The following is a 21,677-nucleotide window of genomic DNA, read 5'->3' as shown; positions in this document are numbered from 1 at the left end:
CCGCTGAAGCCGACAGACAGGAGCTTCTGGCACTCTGAACTGCACATGAGCAATACAGTGCAGTGCTTTCAGTTCTGTCCTTCCATCATGCACTGCTCACAGGAAGTTGGAGGCTATGGACAGGGGAGAGAGTGGAAATATTTTTCAGGTGGATGGCCATGTGATATAGATAGAAAATTAAGAAAGTAGCTAGACCAGGTACAGTGAACCTATTACAAAATGACTTATTGTGATGATGTACATGAGATTTTAAAATATTAGTCTGCACCTGGAATATCCCTTTAAGAAGATGAGCTGCAGTATAAATCATGAGGCAAGGATAGAGCAGCTGCCTGAGCCTCTGATGTAAAGCGAGGGGTTAGATTTCAGAGTACTTCAAACTGATAAATGATGCAGATAGGTTGAAGTTACTGATCATAGCGGAGTCCCACTAAAAGCTGTGGTGGTACTGAATGATAGATTTCATCTGTACATCTACTGGGATGTATATTGTGGAGCCGCTGCTGGGTGCACAACTCATGGAATCAGAAGTTCACATGACCGTGTTACAGTGGTGGCCAGAGCAGTTATATGTAAGGGGTAAAGGTTTCCTGCTGTCCGATTATGAAATACACTGACATGCCAAAAGTCATGGGATAGCGGTATGGAAGTTGATTATGAAGTGGCATTACCTCTGGTTACGGCTTGGGAACTCCCACACCTGTATATGTTGTGAGGTGTTATCTTGCGCGTGAGCTTGTAAGCTGGTCAGCGTGTTATTGGCAAGGCATCATGAATTATGGGCGTTCAAATGAGGCCTGATGGTGGGTGCCAGACGGATGGTATCGATTGGGTCCACTAGTCCGCCCAAACGCATAAGTAACTGGTGCCTGCTATTTTTCACTGGTGACCACTTGCAGCCCTAGATTTCATGTACCCCCACACTGATGGGATATCCCATCAGGATAATGCACCGTGCTCAAGTTGTCCATAACTGGTTCAAGGAACATTCTGGAAAGCTCCTAGTAATGGTATGTACACTTGACATGAGCCCAATCAAGTATTTATGGGATGTGGGGTGAGTTCCACTTGCACCTGAGATCCTGCATCTACAAATACCACGGAGCTGTGGGTAGCTATCCAGACATAATGGCTCAACATCCCTGTAGACATCTTCAATCCACTTGTGGAATCAATGGCACGTCAAATTGCTGTACTTTTCTGGGCTAGAGGCATCCTACACAATAGTAATTCTTGTCCCATGACTTTTGGCATGTCAATTTATAACTCTGCTGCAGTCTGCCTCTTGGCTCAGGCATTGAAGCGCCTCTTCTTGGAAGCAATTGCCATGCTTGTCACACTTCCTCTTCAGGTGCAATGAGATATAAAGTTTGGTGCCAGTTTTCTCCTTAGAGCCAGTTCCTTCATCATGTGTGGTAATACCCAGTTATACTGAGGAGCCATTTTCTTACTGTTCCTCTGTCCCCGGTGGGGATGCGCTCCTTGGCGATTACTCTTCATTGGATTCATGCTCTATCCACATTTTTGTCAGAGTTATCCACTGAAGACAACTTGATTGCCACTGATGATCACAGTCTTGGGTGGACTTAGCATTTCTCTCCACGTCGTCAACAAACCAAGGTGATCACGTCCTGAACTGCTACTTACACTGTCGCATGGAGCATTTAATGCTACTGTTCTGTCTTTGATTTTAGGGTGTCTATGAGCCACCACTGATTTACTCGGCTAGCGCTCTGTTCCGAGTGACGTTACTGCTGGGGAGGAAGTAATCCTCGCAGTCTCAGGAGAGCGGGACACAGGAGTCCCATTCTCAAGATCAGCAGGGATCTCAGCGGTGAGCCCCCACCAATCTGCACGTTATCCTCTATCCTGTGGAAAGGGTATAACATGTTATTTTGGTTAAACCCCCTTAATACACGTCATTGCACCTGGAGAAGGAAAGACTTCATCACCAGAGAAGACTCCGAGTCACTGGAGAGTTTTCCAAGGTTTATTCTTTCACAACTCTACAAAAATACAGTTCTATTTAGGGAGTAAAATCAACATTTCATGAATTTGTCCCCAGTCAGGAAAATGAAGACAGACTGCTCCCTGCCAAGAAAGATGACGTCGTCCATGTACATCCTACAGACGGGAGTGTAGAAATGTCAGTACCAGGAGTGTTACACGCTACATGCTGCACAACCCTCAATTGTTCCATTCCCACTGGACTGTCCCCAGTCTAGAAGTATTTGAAATGACCGTTTTGCTCCGCTTCTTAGTGGCCGGCGGGCCATTTGGCACAGGGGGCAGGGTTGTTCGGCAGTGAATTCCTTGGAAGCGACAGTTTTTTGTTTTTTTTAAGGTGCAAATATTTTGTCGCAGGTGAAGATAAAATTGTTTGGGTCAAACTTGCCCTGTGCGTCACGGTCAGCACACTGTGTGCATGGCACTGACAATACAAAGTGTGTGTGACCATTGTGTCCTTCTCATTGCAGTCCTCCACCGCTCAGCACTAGACCCCGCAGCTCCCCTGCACTGAGTCCTGACTCTGTGTCCTCCTGGTCTGTATCCAGAGAGTCATCATCACTCTGTCCTCCCAACATTACTTGTTGTACAGCCAATGTGGCTCCGTCTGACGTCAGCGACTGCAGACTGTCCGCTCCTAGACCGCCTGAAGATGAAAGGGTCACGACGCCACCTGATGGTAAATCAAAGCCAAGAATTATACTTCAGAGTGTGGGCAGAATGCAAGAACTAAAGAGAGGGTGGTAATATTGTCATATAGTGCCATGTGACCATCATAAATAGTGTATGAACCTTCATAAACAACCAGCAAGTACAGTACGCAACTCAAACTTATAGAAGAAAGAGTGAATAAAAGCTTAGAGGAAAGGACGGCCATGTATGAAAAATGGAAGGGAAGGCGGGCCACATATTAAGGGCGGAGGAAAGGGCGGGCCACATGTTAAGGGTGGAGGAAAGGGCGGGCCACATGTTAAGGGTGGAGGAAAGGGCGGGCCACATGTAAAGGCTCAAGAAAAGGGCGGGCCACGTGTAAAGGCTCAAGAAAAGGGCGGGCCACGTGTAAAGGCTCAAGAAAAGGGCAGGAGGATAAGATGGGCACGTATATCCCCTTTAGTGACCAAGCACTGTAAATATATGGCGCTTGGTCCTAGGCTTTAGAGGAAATGTCGTCTGAAATGGACCTATTATATAAACCACATTTTTGTGTTAGGCATAATTTTAAAGAATTTGGGTGATTTATTTTTTATTTTTGCCACAATTCGTATTTTTAAAAAATCCTAAAATCCTGCATTTTTCCCACTGACCACAGAGCCTAATAGGCTGAGGCTTCCTGATCTGTAGAGAAAATTTGCATCAGTCATTACAGAGAGGCATGCACTGAAAGCTAACACCTACTGTATATGTGGGTTATGCCCCTTTAACACAAGCCGATTTTTATTTGCATCAGCGGGTGACATCACTGCTAACTCGTTCACACTCTCAAAGCCTGTTTAGACAGCAGATCATCGCTGAGATTCGCTCACTACCCAATCAGGGCTTCACATGTGAAGCACTGAGCAGGACGTGTTTAAACAAAATGAGAAGTGAACGAGCCACTGACGATTTTTATGGTGGCTGAAACTGTATTTAGATGCGATGATTATTGCGCACTTTCGTGCATTATAACAGTTTTTCAATGACAATCGTATGTCTAAATGGGCCTCAACCCTTTTCTATCCACTGTAGAACATCTTCCGACATAATCACTGAAGGTATACTTACTGTATTCTACATTCTGCTGCCCGTGCGGCTTCGCATTATCTAGTTACTGGCTTTAGCCAGCAGATGGCGCCGTTGTATAACGGCAGAAGAAAAAAAAAGCTCCATAGGAAACCCTCAATCTAAAAATGTATCCACCATTCACAGCAGGAGATTAGCTGTGACTATCTACTCTCTCCGCACAGGTGACAGAGCATGTATAGAACATTCTCCCATACAAGTCAGTGGGTCAGCTCCTGTCCATTGTGTGAATGGCTTATGGGACTGCTGTAAAGCATATCTTCTAAATGCAGCTCAGGAAAGATGGTCGCCCCCATAGTTATGTATAGACAACAGAATAAAAAGATCTACAATCAGAAAATAAAAACATTAAAAAAGGAAAATATTTCTCTATCTGGTTTTAATAGCTTTGTAGACGGAAAAAAAAAGTTATGGCACTTCCAATACAAAGATAAAAAAAACTAAGACAGTAAGAAAAAAGTTTGGCCATTAAGATGCAAAATAGGCCAATCAAGGGGTTAAAGATGAAGGGGATGTTAGGCCACATTTTAAAGGGAACCTGTCACCAACTATAAGCACCACAGACTTTATTATGGTGCTTATAGTTTAGGTGATGGGGAGTCCGGGGAGCCTGCCGTGTCCCCCAGCATGCGCAGAGCAAGCTTGACTCTTTCCAGAAGGCTTTGTGCGCACTACCGCAGAGATGAATGGAAATGCACTAGAAATCCATTCTGAAGTCACGCTTGCTGTACATGTAATGAATTCGCCGGGGGAACTCCAAAGGAATGGGAAACCGGGAGAGTATGGAACGAGGCTCCCCGACTTCACATGACCTAAACTATAATAACCCTAACTTAGTTTTTAATTTGTGATGGGTTCCCTTTAACAGTGGAGAAGAGGGAAAGCCACACCCATGTAAAAGCTGGAGGAAAGAGTAAGTGATATGTAAAGGCTAGAGGAGAAGACAGGCCAAGTATGAAAGATGGAGGGTAGGGTGGGCCATGCATTAAGGGTGAAGGAGAGGGCTGGGCATACTACGGTATGAAGGAAGGAGGACACGTATGGAGAATGTAAAACGAAAAAAAAAGTTTGGTCCGGTGTTAGCCAGTAGAACAAAGTGTGATTGTTCTCAGTAAGAGAAACCAAGTAATCTTGTAGATATGATTATCATATCTACAAGATTACTTGGAGAATGTAAGAAACGGCAGAACACATATGAAGAGTCGAGGACACGTATGGAGAATGTAAGAGACGGCAGAACACATATGAAGAGTCGAGGACACGTATGGAGAATGTAAGAGGTGGCAGAACACATATAAATGGTCTAGGACACGTATGGAGAATGTAAGAGATGGCAGAACACATATGAAGGGTTGAGGACACGTTAACTGCAGACAAAAACTAGTTTGAAGTCAGAGAATCAGAAGGTCTTACCATCAGATATACCCATATCTCCCTGCTGAGGTGTGCCCCCAGCAATAGAGTCAGGCCAGAACCTCTGCACAGGGCGACTCTGCCCGCTCTTCTTCTTGGCTTTAGGGGTATCAGATGTGCTTGAATCCAACATGGGTTGAAGAATTCTGCGCCTGGCATTTATAAACCTACAAATATATAAAAGATGTCTCAGCAGAGAGAGCATGTAATGTGGCCGGGGCTGAACTTTGAGGAGTCTTGTATAGAGACAGCTTCCTCATGATCATAGTCCTGATAATATCATTCATATAATAGAGACCTCTGCATGTTGTCAGTGAATTGAAACATTCTTATTTATATTTAGAAGAATGAAAAACCCATCATAACCATCACACAGCAGAGGTTCTTATAATCATGGCTTCTTACAATCATGGAGGACTGTGTGTATGTGTAATATTTATTTATATATATATATATATTACACACATACACACATATACACACACACACACGGTACTTAGCTCTGAATCCAGGGTAGTTTGGGTGACTTACCAGTTGTTGACCTGCAGCAGCGTGAGGTTTGTCTGAGCTGCAATCTGTTTCTTTTCATCCTCAGTTGGGTACGGATGCTGCAGAAGTGGAGCGGAGAAGGTTAGTTGCGCATTCACCCACAGCCTATGGCACTTTATGTTTGATACCAGCACAGCCAAGTTCTAACTCTGGGGTAAGTGGTCTTCTACATATTATCCATTATCTGCTCATCCCCATACTAGAAATAATGATGGGTATTCATAAAATGTATGGAGCACGACTGCAGTGCAGGGCGCTAACCCCACATTACTACTAGCATGAAGAACAGCAGAAGCATGTCACATGGGGCACATAAAGTAAGGGGAGGAGTTAGGGCACCATCACAGGTATCTTCTCTTAGAGTGAGGAGATACCTCTGCCCCTGAGGACATACCACTCACCCCAATGTGCTGGAAGAGCCAGGACCTCATGACATTGGTGGCTTGTTTGGGGAGAACGCCTCGTTTATTCTTTCCAGACCCATCATCAGTGTGTAAGAGGCCGAGATCCTGACTGAGCTGTAACTGGAGCTGGAATAAAAGATCATGAGTTTACAAGAAAGATTACTGACATGTGACAGGCAGTTAATCTAGCAGGAGATAACGAGGAGATGCAGATAAAGGGTGGGCTGTGTTTGCTTATAAGCATCTCACCTGAGAGTTCTGGATTCGAATGGTGCCGGGAGACAATGCTTGAGCCACAACCTGCCCCTGCGGGGTGACCACAGTCACAGGTTGGTATACAGTGCCGCCTGCTGGTGAGACACATTAATAACACTGTGAGAAAACAGCAGGAAATTAGATCATCACAGATATGAAGGTAACGGATCAGTATGTGGTACCTGACACAGTGGCCACTGCTACATTTCCCTGCTGGAGAGCTGAGGCCGGAACTACGATCCCCTGAGGGCTGAGGGCACCACTTATTCCACTCTTTGAATACAAAGAAGACCAGAGTAGGTAATGGGAAGACTACAACACATCTATAAACTTTACATGCCCCTACTGACCAGTCTACCTGTACTGATGAGTATGGTGTATTACATAGTGATCATGTGCCAGTACTGGTGAGTATGGTGTATTATATAGTGATCACGTGCCGGTACTGGAGAGTACGGTGTATTACATAGTGATCATCTGTCTGTACTGGAGAGTATGGTGTATTATATAGTGATCACGTGCCGGTACTGGAGAGTACGGTGTATTACATAGTGATCATGTGCCTGTACTGGGAGTATGGTGTATTACATAGTGATCATGTGCCTGTACTGGGAGTATGGTGTATTACATAATGATCATCTGCCTGTAATGGAGAGTACGGTGTATTACATAGGGATCATCTGCCTGTTCTGGGAGTATGGTGTATTACATAATGATCATCTGCCTGTAATGGAGAGTACGGTGTATTACATAGTGATCATCTGCCTGTACTGGAGAGTACAGTGTATTACATAGTGATCATCTGCTGGTACTGGAGAGTATGGTGTATTACATAGTGATCATCTGCCTCTACTGGAGGGTATGGTGTATTACATAGTGATCATCTGCCTCTACTGGAGAGTACAGTGTATTACATAGTGATCATCTGCTGGTACTGGAGGGTATGGTGTATTACATAGTGATCATCTGCTGGTACTGGAGAGTATGGTGTATTACATAGTGATCATCTGCCTGTACTGGAGAGTATGGTGTATTACATAGTGATCATCTGCCTGTACTGGAGAGTACAGTGTATTACATAGTGATCATCTGCCTGTACTGGAGAGTATGGTGTATTACATAGTGATCATGTGCCAGTACTGGTGAGTATGGTGTATTACATAGTGATCATCTGCCTCTACTGGATAGTATGGTGTATTACATAGTGATCATGTGCCAGTACTGGTGAGTATGGTGTATTACATAGTGATCATCTGCCTCTACTGGATAATATGGTGTATTACATAGTGATCACGTGCAGGTACTGGACAGTATAGTGTATTATAAAGTGATTATATAACTGTACTGTAGAGTACAATGTATATAGTGATCATGTGCCAGTAGTGGGGAGTAAAGTGTATTATATACTGACTATGTACCTGTATTGGAGAGTATGGCGCCCCCGGGTCCCCGCTCAGCAGTGTCTCACTGTTCATCTTGGTTTTCAGACATGAGATGTAGCGGCTGCAGAAATCCTTGCACAACTCGTTAACCTTCTCCAGCTCCAGCAGGTGGATCCTCAGCACCTGAATGGCCTTCACCATCTGTAAACAGCAGCACAGAAGTCAGAACAAAGGTCACACCCCCGGACTGGCCCCCAGAGGAACAACACCATGCCAGTCATCCTTCAGCTGCGGGATGTGTTGTATTCCCCTTAAACACAGGGCCCTCCCTCTTCTATGTCACTGGTGGGGGATCAATGACGGTGATCCAGGGTCCTGATGCTTTCACCTCCCTAGTAGTCAGCACTGTCCACAACATAGTTAGCAGGGTACAAGTGTATCTGCATGGGTCACAGTGTGCAGACTACAACCTGCACTGGACAGCAGCAAACTCCTCTCAACTAAACTCCAGAGAAGGATCTTTCCAAGTGGCATCTACACAATTAGCATGGATGCCCACAGGAAAGACACCATGACAGGTACCTTCTTCTAATACAGTGGGGTATCAGGGATGGGCACTTGTGTGCACTTGGGTGTGGGAATGTCCATTGAAGTTCCCTTCACAGCCATTGTTCATCAGGGGCTACGCACCAGGCTATCTGTCTCCGGGTCATCGGAGAAGAAGTCCTTCCCCTCTTTGTGCTGCCTTCTTACAAAGGTCTCTATGTCCAGGTCGAAGCTAGCGGAGGTTGTGCTCTCAGACCCCTGGGTGCAGCCTTCACACTTCTCAAAGAGCAGGGCGAGCAGAGGGAATAGCGGGTGCCTAGAGGGCGAAAGAAGAGTGATCATTGTACAGGTGACTTCTTTTACGTGTGTCCGGTATGCAGAGCACAGTCCCCCACCTCACCTGTAAATAGACTGCTTATCCGTCTCCATGGGGCTGTCTCCGGCCACTGGACTCTGTGATGACGTCTCTGAGTTCGCCGCTTCTTGCTCCGTCTTGAACTGGGTGACAACCTGTATCTGGAAAGAATTAATGACAGTAGATGAGGAAAGGGTTCTGAACTTGTCCATCACCCCTGCAGAGCATCGCCCTCAGAGGCCTGCAGAGCATCGCCCTCAGAGGCCTGCAGAGCATCGCCCTCAGAGGCCTGCAGAGCATCGCCCTCAGAGGCCTGCAGAGCATCGCCCTCAGAGGCCTGCAGAGCATCGCCCTCAGAGGCCTGCAGAGCATCGACTTCAGAGGCCTGCAGAGCATCGACCTCAGAGGCCTGCAGAGCATGTGGACCTACCAGCATTACAAGATCGCTCATGATTAGAATCACCAGGCGTCCAAAGCCCAACATCATGGGAGAAACAAAGAGACTGGGACTTTACACAGAGCGCTGTTCTTTAGTGACGTTATAAGAATCATTTGGGCGATATTTACTTACATTGGTATTTCATACGCCGGTCTAAGTAAACTATGCACCGGCTCAGAGCAACAATATTCAGAGGTGCAAGCCTCTTAATACATTTGTCTCATTTGCAGCACCTACATGCACCAGATAGAAACCTTTGCCAGCTTCGAGCTTGAGTAGGTTTCTGCTGTGATGTACGCACCGCCTAGCGTTAGGCCCAACCCACTTTTTGAAACGTTATGGGGGCCCTAATGTAAAAGTCCCGAAAGTTGCAATTTTGCACGTGAAACAAAATTGCAACTTATTGTATGCCAGAAAACAGGTGTATAAAGCTTGGTAGATACTGTATGCCCCAATCTCTTCCTCACACCACAATAAAGGCCATTTTTGGAAACAACCATTATTGCTCAAAAGCCATCTTTTGAGCGATCATCGTTGTGTCTAAGTGTGCTGCCATCGTGCACTGTTCGTTCATCGTTGATTTCTAGCAAGCTAGAAATCAGCAATGACTTTTATCAGCACAGCAAGCTGTCAGCGCTCCTGCTGTTTCTCGGGGCTATCAGCTCAGCGGGACACCGCTGATAACTGTGAGAACAAGGCAGCTGTTTGCATATACAAAACAGCTGCTTTTTTCGGAGTTATCAGCCACGGTACCCGGCTCTGCCTGCATTTAACTCTTGAAGTAGCTAATTAGCTACTTAAGCATTATGCAAAGATGTTGCTCAAAACTATCACTCAAACTGTCGTTTGACAGATTTGTGAGCGATCATCTTTCAGTGTAAATGCACCTTAAGTAGTCACATCACAGCACTGTCCACTAGAGGGCAAAATCATGGTGCACCCGTTACCTGCGGCTCCTCCGGGTAGTTCTCCATCCCCATTTGCTCTGTGGACATCATACTGTACTGACTGCTGCCCTCATCTCACAGCTGCAAACCTCTATGCACAGACCTAAGGGAAGAGACAGGAACTTTCATGAGTCATCTCCACAAATAGCATGGGCGCCATGACATACAGCTACTTCTAATACTGTGTGCAGTGGGCTGTCAGAGGTGGACACTGTGGGTTATCAAGGAAGAAAACAATACTGTGGGGTATTGGGAATGGGCACTGTGTCCTGTTGGGCACCAAAAGGGAAACTCTTCAAAGTGGCATATTGGGGAACGAACAGTGTGTACAGTGCGGTATCTGTGCACAGTAGGATATTGGGGAATGGACACTGCGTAACGTGGGATATTGAGGGTGGAGACTTTATATTGTGGGGTATTGGAAATGGGCACTGAATATGTAGGGAATCAAAAGGGACACTGGGTACAGTGGCATATTAGGGGATGAACAGTGTGTGTAGCAGGGTATCTAGGGGACACTGTGCACAGTGAGGTATCAGGGAATGGACACAGCATGATATAGGATATTGAGGATGGGCACTGTGTAAAGTGGGATATCAGGGAAGGACACTGTGTAGAGTGGGATATGGAGGATAGGCACTGTGTAGAGTGGGACACAGACGATGGGCACTGTGTAGAGTGGGACACGGACGATGGGCACTGTGTAGAGTGGGACACGGACGATGGGCACTGTGTAGAGTGGGACACGGACGATGGGCGCTGTGTAGAGTGGGACATGGAGGATAGGCGCTGTGTAGAGTGGGACACGAACGATGGGCGCTGTGTAGAATGGGACACGGATGATGGGCGCTGTGTAGAATGGGACACGGATGATGGGCGCTGTGTAGAGTGGGATATGCAGGATAGGCGCTGTATAGAGTGGGACACAGACGATGGGCATTGTGTAGAGTGGGACACGAAGGATAGGTGCTGTGTAGAGTGGGACACGGACGATGGGCGCTGTGTAGAGTGGGACACGGACGATGGGCGCTGTGTAGAGTGGGACACGGACGATGGGCGCTGTGTAGAGTGGGACACGGACGATGGGCGCTGTGTAGAGTGGGACACGGACGATGGGCGCTGTGTAGAGTGGGACACGGACGATGGGCGCTGTGTAGAGTGGGACACGGACGATGGGCGCTGTGTAGAGTGGGACACGGACGATGGGCGCTGTGTAGAGTGGGATATGGAGGATGGGCACTGTGTAGAGTGGGGTATGGAGGATGGGCGCTGTGTAGAGTGGGGTATGGAGGATGGGCACTGTGTAGAGTGGGGTACGGAGGATGGGCACTGTGTGCAATGATTTATTGGGGATGGGCATTGAGTACAGTGGAGTATCGGGGTAAATTGTTTATTGTGTGTTATCGGGTTTGATCACCATGTACTTTGGCATATTGAGGAAGGGCACTATGCACTGTGGGTTAAGTGTGTGCAGTGCGGTATGAGGGATTGCGCACAATATAGTAGGTAATAGTGGGGACATATTTTCAGGTTGTACAGAAGACATACATTGACACAGTAGAGGGAATACTTTGAGGGTGTACACAGCGCACCTCATATACAGTGACATAGTGGGGGTGGGGATATTTTCTGGATGAATACAGAAGACATCATATGCAATACAACAGTGGAGGGAATATTTTGAGGGTACACACAGGGGAAATCTTCTACACAGAAACAACGGGGCAATATTTGTAGGATGCACACAGAACATATATATATATATATATATACACACGCAAAATATTTAGAGAACAGAAGAATACAGTGAGATACACTGAGGGTGCACACAGAGGATATCATATACACTACCGTTCAAAAGTTTGGGGTCACATTGAAATGTCCTTATTTTTGAAGGAAAAGCACTGTACTTTTCAATGAAGATAACTTTAAACTAGTCCTAACTTTAAACAAATGCACTCTATACATTGTTAATGTGGTAAATGACTATTCTAGCTGCAAATGCCTGGTTTTTTTGTGCAATATCTACAAAGGTGAATAGAGGCCCATTTCCAGCAACTATCACTCCAGTGTTCTAATGGTACAATGTGTTTGCTCATTGGCTCAGAAGGCTAATTGATGATTAGAAAACCCTTGTGCAATCATGTTCACACATCTGAAAACAGTCTAGCTCGTTACAGAAGCTACAAAACTGACCTTCCTGTGAGCAGATTGAGTTTCTGGAGCATCACATTTGTGGGGTCAATTAAACGCTCAAAATGGCCAGAAAAAGAGAACTTTCATCTGAAACTCGACAGTCTATTCTTGTTCTTAGAAATGAAGGCTATTCCATGCGAGAAATTGCTAAGAAATTGAAGATTTCCTACAACGGTGTGTACTACTCCCTTCAGAGGACAGCACAAACAGGCTCTAACCAGAGTAGAAAAAGAAGTGGGAGGCCGCGTTGCACAACTAAGCAAGAAGATAAGCACATTAGAGTCTCTAGTTTGAGAAACAGACGCCTCACAGGTACCCAACTGGCATCTTCATTAAATAGTACCCGCAAAACACCAGTGTCAACATCTACAGTGAAGAGGCGGCTGCGGGATTTTGGGCTTCAGGGCAGAGTGGCAAAGAAAAAGCCATATCTGAGACTGGCCAATAAAAGAAAAAGATTAAGATGGGCAAAAGAACACAGACATTGGACAGAGGAAGACTGGAAAAAAGTGTTGTGGACGGATGAATCCAAGTTTGAGGTGTTTGGATCACAAAGAAGAACGTTTGTGAGACGCAGAACAAATGAAAAGATGCTGGAAGAATGCCTGACGCCATCTGTTAAGCATGGTGGAGGTAATGTGATGGTCTGGGGTTGCTTTGGTGCTGGTAAGGTGGGAGATTTGTACAGGGTAAAAGGGATTCTGAATAAGGAAGCCTATCACTCCATTTTGCAACGCCATGCCATACCCAGTGGACAGCGCTTGATTGGAACCAATTTCATCCTACAACAGGACAATGACCCTAAACACACCTCCAAATTGTGCAAGAACTATTTACAGCAGAAGCAGGCAGCTGGTATTCTATCGGTAATGGAGTGGCCAGCGCAGTCACCAGATCTGAACCCCATTGAGCTGTTGTGGGAGCAGCTTGACCGTATGGTACGCCAGAAGTGCCCATCCAACCAATCCAACTTGTGGGAGATGCTTCTAGAAGCGTGGGGTGCAATTTCACAAGCTTACCTCAACAAATTAACAGCTAGAATGTCAAAGGTGTGCAATGCTGTAATTGCTGCAAAAGGAGGATTCTTGGACGAAAGCAAAGTTTGATGTAAAAACAATGTTATTTCAAATACAAATCATTATTTCTAACCTTGTCAATGTCTTCACTCTATTTTCTATTCATTTCACAACGCATGGTGGTGAATAAGTGTGACTTTTCATGGAAAACACAAAATTGTTTGGGTGACCCCAAACTTTTGAACGGTAGTGTACCCTGGAGACATTTTTGGCCAGCACACAGAGGACATTTACACTGACGCAGTGGGGACATATTATCAAGAAGCACACAATACATACAGTGACACAGTGGGTGATATTTTCAGGGTGCATACAGAAGACATACAGTGACAGTGGGGACGTAGTATCAGGGTGCACACAAAATACATCATATACAGTCACATGGAGAGTATATTTTCAGTGAACACACAGACAACATTATATACAGTGACAAATAGTGGAACATCATGTACATTAGTGGAATATCTTGAGGGTGCACAACATATGCAGTGACACAGTGGGGAATATACCGTGCCTTGTGAAAGTATTCACCCCTCTGGTGTTTTTCCTGCTTTGTTGCATTGCAACTTGGAATTAAAAAGGATTTTAATTTGTACTCCTCCTCTGGACACTGACCCCACGAGATAGGACCCAACCCCTCAATCCTAAATTCCCTCCCTTCCTCTTCACCCTTAAGCAGGATGAAGACTTTCATACATAACCTAAGCCCCATTTACAAACGATGCCCAACACTCGTCCCTGTATGTACTCGCTCCTGGGCTGCTGCACAGGAAGCAGGTATTGCTGGCTTTCTGACAGAGTGGCCAACAGGGGGCTGGGGCGGCTGGAGGAGATTTCTCTCCTTGCTCTCCCCTGCCCCTTTCCATTCACTTAACATAGCGGCTGTTCAGCACAGAACGGCTGCTGTTTACACTGAACTATCATCGTTTAGGATCATCGCTCATCGTTTAGGATCATCGCTCATCGTTCAGGATCATCGCTCATCGTTCAGGATCATCGCTCATCGTTTAGGCTGCATAAAATCATGAACGATGAGTGTAAACAGTACTGAACAGCCGCTGTGTTGAATCAATGGAGAGGGGCAGGGAAGAGCGAGGAGGGAAATCTCCTGCACTGCCCCGCCCCCCTGCTGGCCGCTCTGTCAGAGAGCCAGTGATATATGCTCCCGTGTAACAGCACGGGAGCGAGGACACACAGGGACATTCGTTTGCCCGACATTCGTCCCGTGTAAATGGGCCTTAAGAGTTCTTATCAATCAGAACAACATTTATGGAATCATCATTTAAGTAATCTGGTATATTGTTCGGTTATATTGCAATCACATTATGTTGTGCTTGGCTTATACTTCCTTGTTAAAAATTTCAAAATGTAATAAAAATAAAAAAAAGGGATTTTAATTTAAAAATTGTATGTATTGGACCTGACAAAATAGTCCAGATGATTACAGTGGAATGAAAAGAAGAAGATAACAAATAAAATGAATAAATAACAAGCTGTGATTGCATATATATTCACCCCCTTTGCTATGAAACCCTTCAGAGTCCATTCAGACAGGGCAGTTTGGTTACCAAAAACTGCAACTAAAACACCCCATGTGAACCGGCCCCCGGAGCGCCTTCACAAAGGCCATATATGCAGCAAAATTTTCACAGTGAAAACTTATGCGGAAAATCTGCAGCGTTTACAATTACTTTTTGTGGCAAACTGTAGTTTTTATTGGCACCATTTTTGGGTACATAAAATGTGTTGTAAAACTTGTATTCATTTTTTTAGAGTGGGGCTAGACAACACATCAATTCTGTCAGGTTTTTTTTCTACAACGTTAATCATGCTAATTAATCATGGTAATCAGCATAAATTACATGATACTTTTTTTGTGGAATGGTACGGTTACAATGATACCAAAATTATTATTATTATTAAGGTTTTTCCATTTTTGCACACTAAAAACCCTTTTTTGGAATTTTTTTTTTTAGCTACATCATTGCATTCAAAGTCCCATAACATGGTCGGAGCTCTGTGAGGGCTTGTTTTTTGTGTGATGAGCTGTAGTTTTTATTGGTACCATTTTGAGGTACATACGGCTTTTTTGATCATTTTTTATAGCGCTTTTTGGGAGGCAAAACAAAAAAAGAAGTATTTAGATGCCTCATTTTTTTTTAACGTTTTTTATCATGCAGGATAACGATCATCAGGCGATGCAATTTGGATGAATTACAAATCGGAGTCAAAAATCGGTGGCAGAAACAAGCTTCGATATGCAGTTTTTTTTTTCACTTTCTTCTTTTTTGTACACTATTTTTTATTTTTTTTTAGATCTTTATGTCCGTGTAGGGGACTTGAAGCATAACAGCTATGATAAGGCATAGCAGGACTTCTGTACTGCAATGTCTTATCGCTTACAATAGCAATCATAGGCAACGGCAAGCCAGGACACCAGTATCTGCCATCCCGTTGCCATGGCTACCCATTGGCACTCCGTAAATACATCACAGAGGTCCGAAGATGAAATGGAAGGAGTGCGCTCCCTCTGTGAACCCTTTACATGCTGCGGTCCACATAGATCAAGGCGAGGACCTTCAAGGTAGTTTTCTCGGAAATACTACCTGTACCACGAGCCACATCAGAAAGGCAGCAGCAGCTTAGGAAGGTAAACAAGTGGCTCCAGAGTTGGCGTAGAAAAGAGGGCTTCGAGTTCCTAGAGAACTTAGCTGACTTTGCTGTTGGCTACAGGCTCTATAGTAGGGACGGGCTGCATTTCAATGGAGAGGGTGCAGCTGTGCTGGGGCAGAAGATGACTAGAAGGTTGGAGGAGTGTCTAAACTAGGGACTGGGGGGAGGGCAATAAGAGTGATAGGGGGGAAGACAGTGTAGACAGTGACCTAGGACCAAGTATTGGGAATGGGGGGCGAGCGGAGGGTGGGGTTAGGCATCACGGAAACTTGGTGGGATGATACATATAGTTGGAATACAAGGCTTGAAGGATACAACTTATTTATAAGAAACAGACTTAATAAGTAATAAGAGGGGAGGAGGTACTGTGTTATTTGTTAAGAAAGCATTCATCTCCACAGAGATTCAAGCTTCAGAGCATGGTGGTTCTGTAGAAACTGTTTGGGTAAGAATACAAGGAGCGAACAACAGAAAGGACACCATTGTAGGCATTTACTATAGGCTGCCTGGACAAGCAGAAGATATGGATGAACTCTTTCTGCATCAGATGGCCAAGCTCTCCAAAAGCATGACATAGTGATTATGGGAGATTTTACTGATCCAGACATTTGTTGGGAATCTCTCTCAGGCAAAAGTAATGGATCCAACAAATTCTTATCCGCTCTTGCTGACAACTTTATCTTCCAAAAGGTAGAAGAGAAAACAAGGGGATCTGTTATCTTCAACCTAATTCTTACCAACAGGGAGGGAATGGTTGAGGAAGTAAGGATGGCTTGGACCTTAGGAGGCAGTGATCGTGCTATCCTTGAATTTTGGATAAAAAGAGGAGAAAGACCTGAGAAAACTCAGACCTCAAGGTTGGATTTCAAAAAGGCAGATTCCAATGGACTCAAAAAAAGGGTCGGAAGAATCCAATGGATGGATGTACATAAGGACAGAAATGTCCGAGAAGGTTGGGAAACATTGCGAAATGAGATTCTGAAAGCACAATCGTTAACGATCCCTAAAAGAAGGAAGAATGGGAAGCATTTAAAGAGACTAGGATGGATGAACACAGAACTTACACACATTAAAAACAAAGAAAAATATGTTTATCAAATGGAAAAAGGGTGGAATATCTAAAGAAGAATATAATGCGGTCTGCAGAAACTGTAGGGGCAAAAGCAATAAAAAAGTATTTGGGGGGTATATCAAAAGCAAAAGAAAAGTCAAAGATGCTATTGGATGCTTACAAGATGAAAATGGTGAATTGGTTAAAAATGACGTTAAGAAGGCCGAACTCTTAAATTCCTATTTTGTATCTGTTTTCTCTCAGAAAGTAGATGGAACATCAGCTGATCTTCCCTGTGCTATTGGGGGAATAAAAGAATGCAGGCTATCTGTAAGCAGAGAGATGGTGAGGGAACACTTAGCTAACCCAAATGAATTCAGGTCTCAAGGCCCAGATGAATGACATCCTAGGATACTAAAGGAAGCAGCAGAGGTAATTGCTGAACCACTCGCCATAATCTTTGAAAATTCCTGGATAACAGGAGAAGTCTCAGAAGATTGTTGTTGTTAGTCGTTCACGACTCTCGCGACCCTAAAGGTAAGCTTCCTCCATATTTTTCGGTTTATCACTGCTTCTTTCAGTTGTGTGATATCCATGCCCTTTCAGCTTGGACAGTATCAGCCATCGTGTTCTTTGGTGGTCGGGTCGTTTTTTGCCACTGATCTGTCCAAGAATTATAGATTTTCTGCTCGCATTACATGGATAAAATCCGTGAGTTTGAGTCGGTCATCTTGCCCTCCAGTGATATATCCGATCTTATATGATTCAGGACTTCTCTGGTTGTAACTCTCACCGTCCAGGGTATACGCAGCAGCTTTCTCCAGCACCACGGCTCCAACGCATCAATTCTCTTTCTATCCGCTTCCCTCACAGTCCAGCTTTCACATCCATACATGGCTATGGTGAAAACAGTTGTTTACACTATCCTGCGTTTAGTTGCTATGCCGATATCCTTACTTTTCTTGATTTTGTCCATGTTTAGCATTGTGCTTTGCCCCAATGTTGTCCTACGATAGCATTGTTATCCCTGTCTTCAAAAAAGGGAATAGGGTGGACTCGGGAAACTACAGCCCTGTGAGCCTGACATCTATACTAGGGAAGACCTCTGACCAAATTATTAAACAGCATGTATGCAAGTCCTTGGATGAGAATGGAGTAATTAACCAGAGCCAGCATGGGTTTGATTTAAAAAAAAACAAAAAACCTCATGCCAGACTAATCTAATTTACTTCTGAAACAGAATCACCGATTAGGTTGATTAATGAAATGCGGTGGATATAGTATATCTTCACTCTAGTAAGGTTGCCTGTCCACGGGTGATGATCCACATGCGATAAAGTTGCGGCATGCTGCGATTGTCATGATTCTCTGTGGCGCTCCCCCCTCCTCCCCCGCGAAGGAATATGGCTAGCGAGTCAACCTTAAATTGGCTACCTGAACCAGGCAGGGATTGAACCTTCAGGTTGTGAGCAAGAGCTTAGGACTGCATTTCTGGTGCCTTAGCACGCTGCGCCACACGAGGCTCTTGGGAATCAGGTAAATAGGCCCCACTGTGTTGCTGACAGCGGGAACCTGAACAGCTGATCCCCCGGGATCCCGAGCTGCAGGCCCCCACGGACACTTACTGATGGCCTATCCTGAGGGGAGGTAAGCAACACAAATTGCCTGGAAATTCCCCCTTATTATTTGGCTCACAGTAAAAAATATTCTCCCCTCGTATCGGTGAAGGGGGTGAATACTTTCACAAAGCACTGTATTTTCAGATGCACAGTGAAGGGAGACACTTTTAGGGTGCACACAGGGACCCTCATATATGATGACATGGGGGGTATATTTCTCGGGCGCATACAGCAGACACATACAGTTAAAGTGTGGGGAGGGTAATATTTTCACAGTAGAGACATTTGTGGCTTTGGGGAACATGTTTGCATGGTGAACACGGAGGGCATATACAGTGACACAGTGGGAGGATATTTTGAGGACACACACAGGGGAAATCATACACAGTGAGGGCATATTTTCAGAGTGCACACAGAAGACATGATATACAGTGACATGTAGGAGGGGGGCATCATTTCAGAGCGCACGCACAAGCCTGTACACTCATTTTTCACGGGTTTCCCCTCCCCATTCTAGTAAAGCCCCTCCCCTGTGGGCCCCGCCCCTACAGTTCTACCCCTCCCTCTGGGCGCAAATACTGAAGCCCCGGCAACAGCCGAGTACTCGCTGTGATTGGCTGACTGCTGAGGACGCCGCTGTCTATTGGATGGCAGATGAAGGCGCGGTCATGAGTGGGAGGCGCGCCCACGCTGGGGGAGGGCGGGTCCAAATTAGCGCATAGGGAGGGGGAGGGCCCGGGGACGCGCAGGGACAGCACCGTGGGAGGCCGGGGGCGCGCAGAACGTGGAGGTGAAGACCCCGGCGCCCGTAGCAGCGTGTGTGTATGGGGTGCTTGGCGGGGGAGCGGCGGGGAGACCGAGGAAGCGGTGCGGGCCGGCGGGCGGGCGCTGTGAGTGACAGCTTACCCGGTGCCAATCTTCGTCACACTGACAAGCGGCTGCAGCAATCGGGACCCGCAGGGGCGCCTACGTCATCACGCTGCACGCCGCATATTAGCATGAGGCTGCCTGACGCATTACGTCAGCACGGAGGGGCGGGCTTTTGTGTTTAGTCATTCACACATCTGTTTGCCGATTCGGCGAAACGCGGAGAACTCATGAATATTACAAGAGGTTCCCGCCCACAGCTCTTATGTGCTTGCATGACTGAGCATGCGCAGTTTGAATGCAATATTGAGTATTGAGGGAATGAACATACTACCCCTGTAATGTGTATCTTTCATTTAACCCATATAGTATAATGTCCATATATCCATTTCTTTTGTATACTGTTCATACATATAACCCATATGTCAGCTGTGCAATGTCTGTATACCACCCTTATCAATATAAAAGCTATATATATATATATCCATTCTATATCACAACTATTTTCCTATTATAGGGAAATATGATAGTACATACAGTTACAATCAAAATTATTCAACCCCCCCATTACAGATTAGGTTTATTTGCAAAATGTACAAATCACAATCCCTGTAAATAGTGGCAGCAGAGTACTGACTACTATTTAACATGAGCTTGAATGTGATTGGCTAATTTGGAACACACCCCTATCCCCAAATATAAGAGGGTGTCAGTAGATAGAGAATATTTAAGTAAGGCAGAAATTGTCATATTGATTCCTAATGTAGCGGTTTCAGGCACTGGGTTAGAGCCTCAGGTGTAATAGCCGCAGGTCTGGAGGGTAATCAGGTATCGAGCCAGAAGTAGGCAACGGAAGGTCTCGGTCTGCAGTACAAATGGATGATACGGGTAACATAGTCAGATGGAAAGCCAGAGGTCAGCAGCGGGAGGTCTTGGTTTGCAGTACAAGTGGATGAGGTGGGTAACGAAGTCAGATGGAAAGCCAGAAGTCAGTATCAGGAGGTCTTGTCACAAATGAAGTCAGATCGAAAGCCAGAAGTCAGTATCAGGAGGTCTTTTCACAATAGCAGAGGAGCAGGCAGAAGTGGAGCTTGATTAATCAGTGCTGCTCAAGGAACAGGAAGGGGCCAATCGGGAAACAGGAGCTAGGGACAATAACAAGATTATGCAGGAGAGCTTGTCCAGCGAGCTTGATAGCTGGAGCAGAAGGCCGTGGGTTCGAGCCCTGACACCTAACATAGGAGACAACACCTGATCAATGTTTATAAAATCCAACACAATCTTATTATGGATCAGAACCGTTTAATAACTAATCAGAGAAGGAGGGTGAGCCTCTAAAGTCTGTCCAGATCAACCACATGGAGAGGAATCCTCATCCCAACCGGAGCATCTAAACTCTTCCATGTATGTTAGGTGATCCAGTGCCTCTATCCATGTGATTCTTGGGATAGCAATCCTTTTTTTCCAGAATCTGGAGATAACCTGTCTCATAGCCATCACAAAGTGACGTAAAAGGCCGTTTTTGAATCTGGGCATCGATCCCAGTAATATAGACAGATTGGCCATCTCCAGGGCGATGCCTATCAAGGATTTACATAATTCTTTAATATAATTTAGAAATATCCTACCAGAGAGGGGATAGAAGTGAAAATTCCCACCATATGTGTAACATTGAGCCCATTGATGATGAGTATCTCCAACATTTATCTGTATTGACAGGAAAATGTGATGTATTTTAGCAGGAGTCCTGTACAATTGGGATATTATTTTCATAATTATTCTGCAATCTATTAAATATTGACATTTTATGAGTTAATATGAATGATTTGGTCCAGTGCTCTGCCAGGCCCCACTCTAGCTAGGAACTGATTCCCTCACCTGCCTGCCCAATAACAGACCATAGACCAAAGAAATCACCTGTGAAGGGGTTTACGATCTGTACATTTTTTTCGAAGGCGCAGGGTGTTAAGGCAGCAGAATGCAATCCTTAACTCTCACTCATGACCTTAAGGTTGCAGGTTCAATCCCCGCGTGATTCAGGTAGCCAGCTCAAGGTTGACTCAGCCTTCCATCGGTAGAGGTCGGTAAAATGAGTACCCAGCTTGGTGGGGGAGTAATA

General features: G+C 45.3%; 1 protein-coding gene across 2 annotated transcripts; it reads right to left on the bottom strand.

The window, feature by feature from the left end:
* Positions 1–1,976: 1,976 nt before the first annotated feature.
* PKNOX1 (PBX/knotted 1 homeobox 1) lies at positions 1,977–19,674 on the bottom strand. 2 transcript variants are annotated; one of them, XM_066599455.1, is made up of 11 exons: positions 19,598–19,674; positions 10,077–10,179; positions 8,736–8,851; positions 8,480–8,651; positions 7,826–7,990; positions 6,590–6,680; positions 6,402–6,502; positions 6,150–6,278; positions 5,731–5,807; positions 5,200–5,366; positions 1,977–2,680 (listed from the first exon to the last, which is right to left on the bottom strand). In XM_066599455.1, the coding sequence occupies exons 2-11, from the start codon at positions 10,125–10,127 to the stop codon at positions 2,469–2,471; spliced, it is 1,281 nt and encodes a 426-aa protein (XP_066455552.1). In that variant the 5' UTR covers positions 10,128–10,179; positions 19,598–19,674; the 3' UTR covers positions 1,977–2,468. The 2 variants fall into 2 exon arrangements, with proteins under 2 accessions (XP_066455552.1, XP_066455554.1); XM_066599457.1 differs by having other exon boundaries at positions 6,402–6,499.
* Positions 19,675–21,677: the final 2,003 nt, after the last annotated feature.

This window comes from Eleutherodactylus coqui, chromosome 4, assembly GCF_035609145.1.
Source record: "Eleutherodactylus coqui strain aEleCoq1 chromosome 4, aEleCoq1.hap1, whole genome shotgun sequence".
Classification (NCBI taxonomy): domain Eukaryota; kingdom Metazoa; phylum Chordata; class Amphibia; order Anura; family Eleutherodactylidae; genus Eleutherodactylus; species Eleutherodactylus coqui.
This window is presented reverse-complemented; position numbering and strand designations above follow the sequence as displayed.

Bases quoted from the DNA above. Each gene is read 5' to 3' on its own strand.
- PKNOX1 (XM_066599455.1), bottom strand. From the start codon at position 10,127: ATGATGTCCACAGAGCAAATGGGGATGGAGAACTACCCGGAGGAGCCG. The intron at 6,681-7,825 runs GTACATAGTCAG...TTGTATTCAAAG, and splicing joins CGCCATACTCTCCAATACAG to AGTGGAATAAGTGGTGCCCT. The intron at 6,503-6,589 runs GTACCACATACT...GTGTCTCACCAG, and splicing joins AGCAGTGGCCACTGTGTCAG to CAGGCGGCACTGTATACCAA.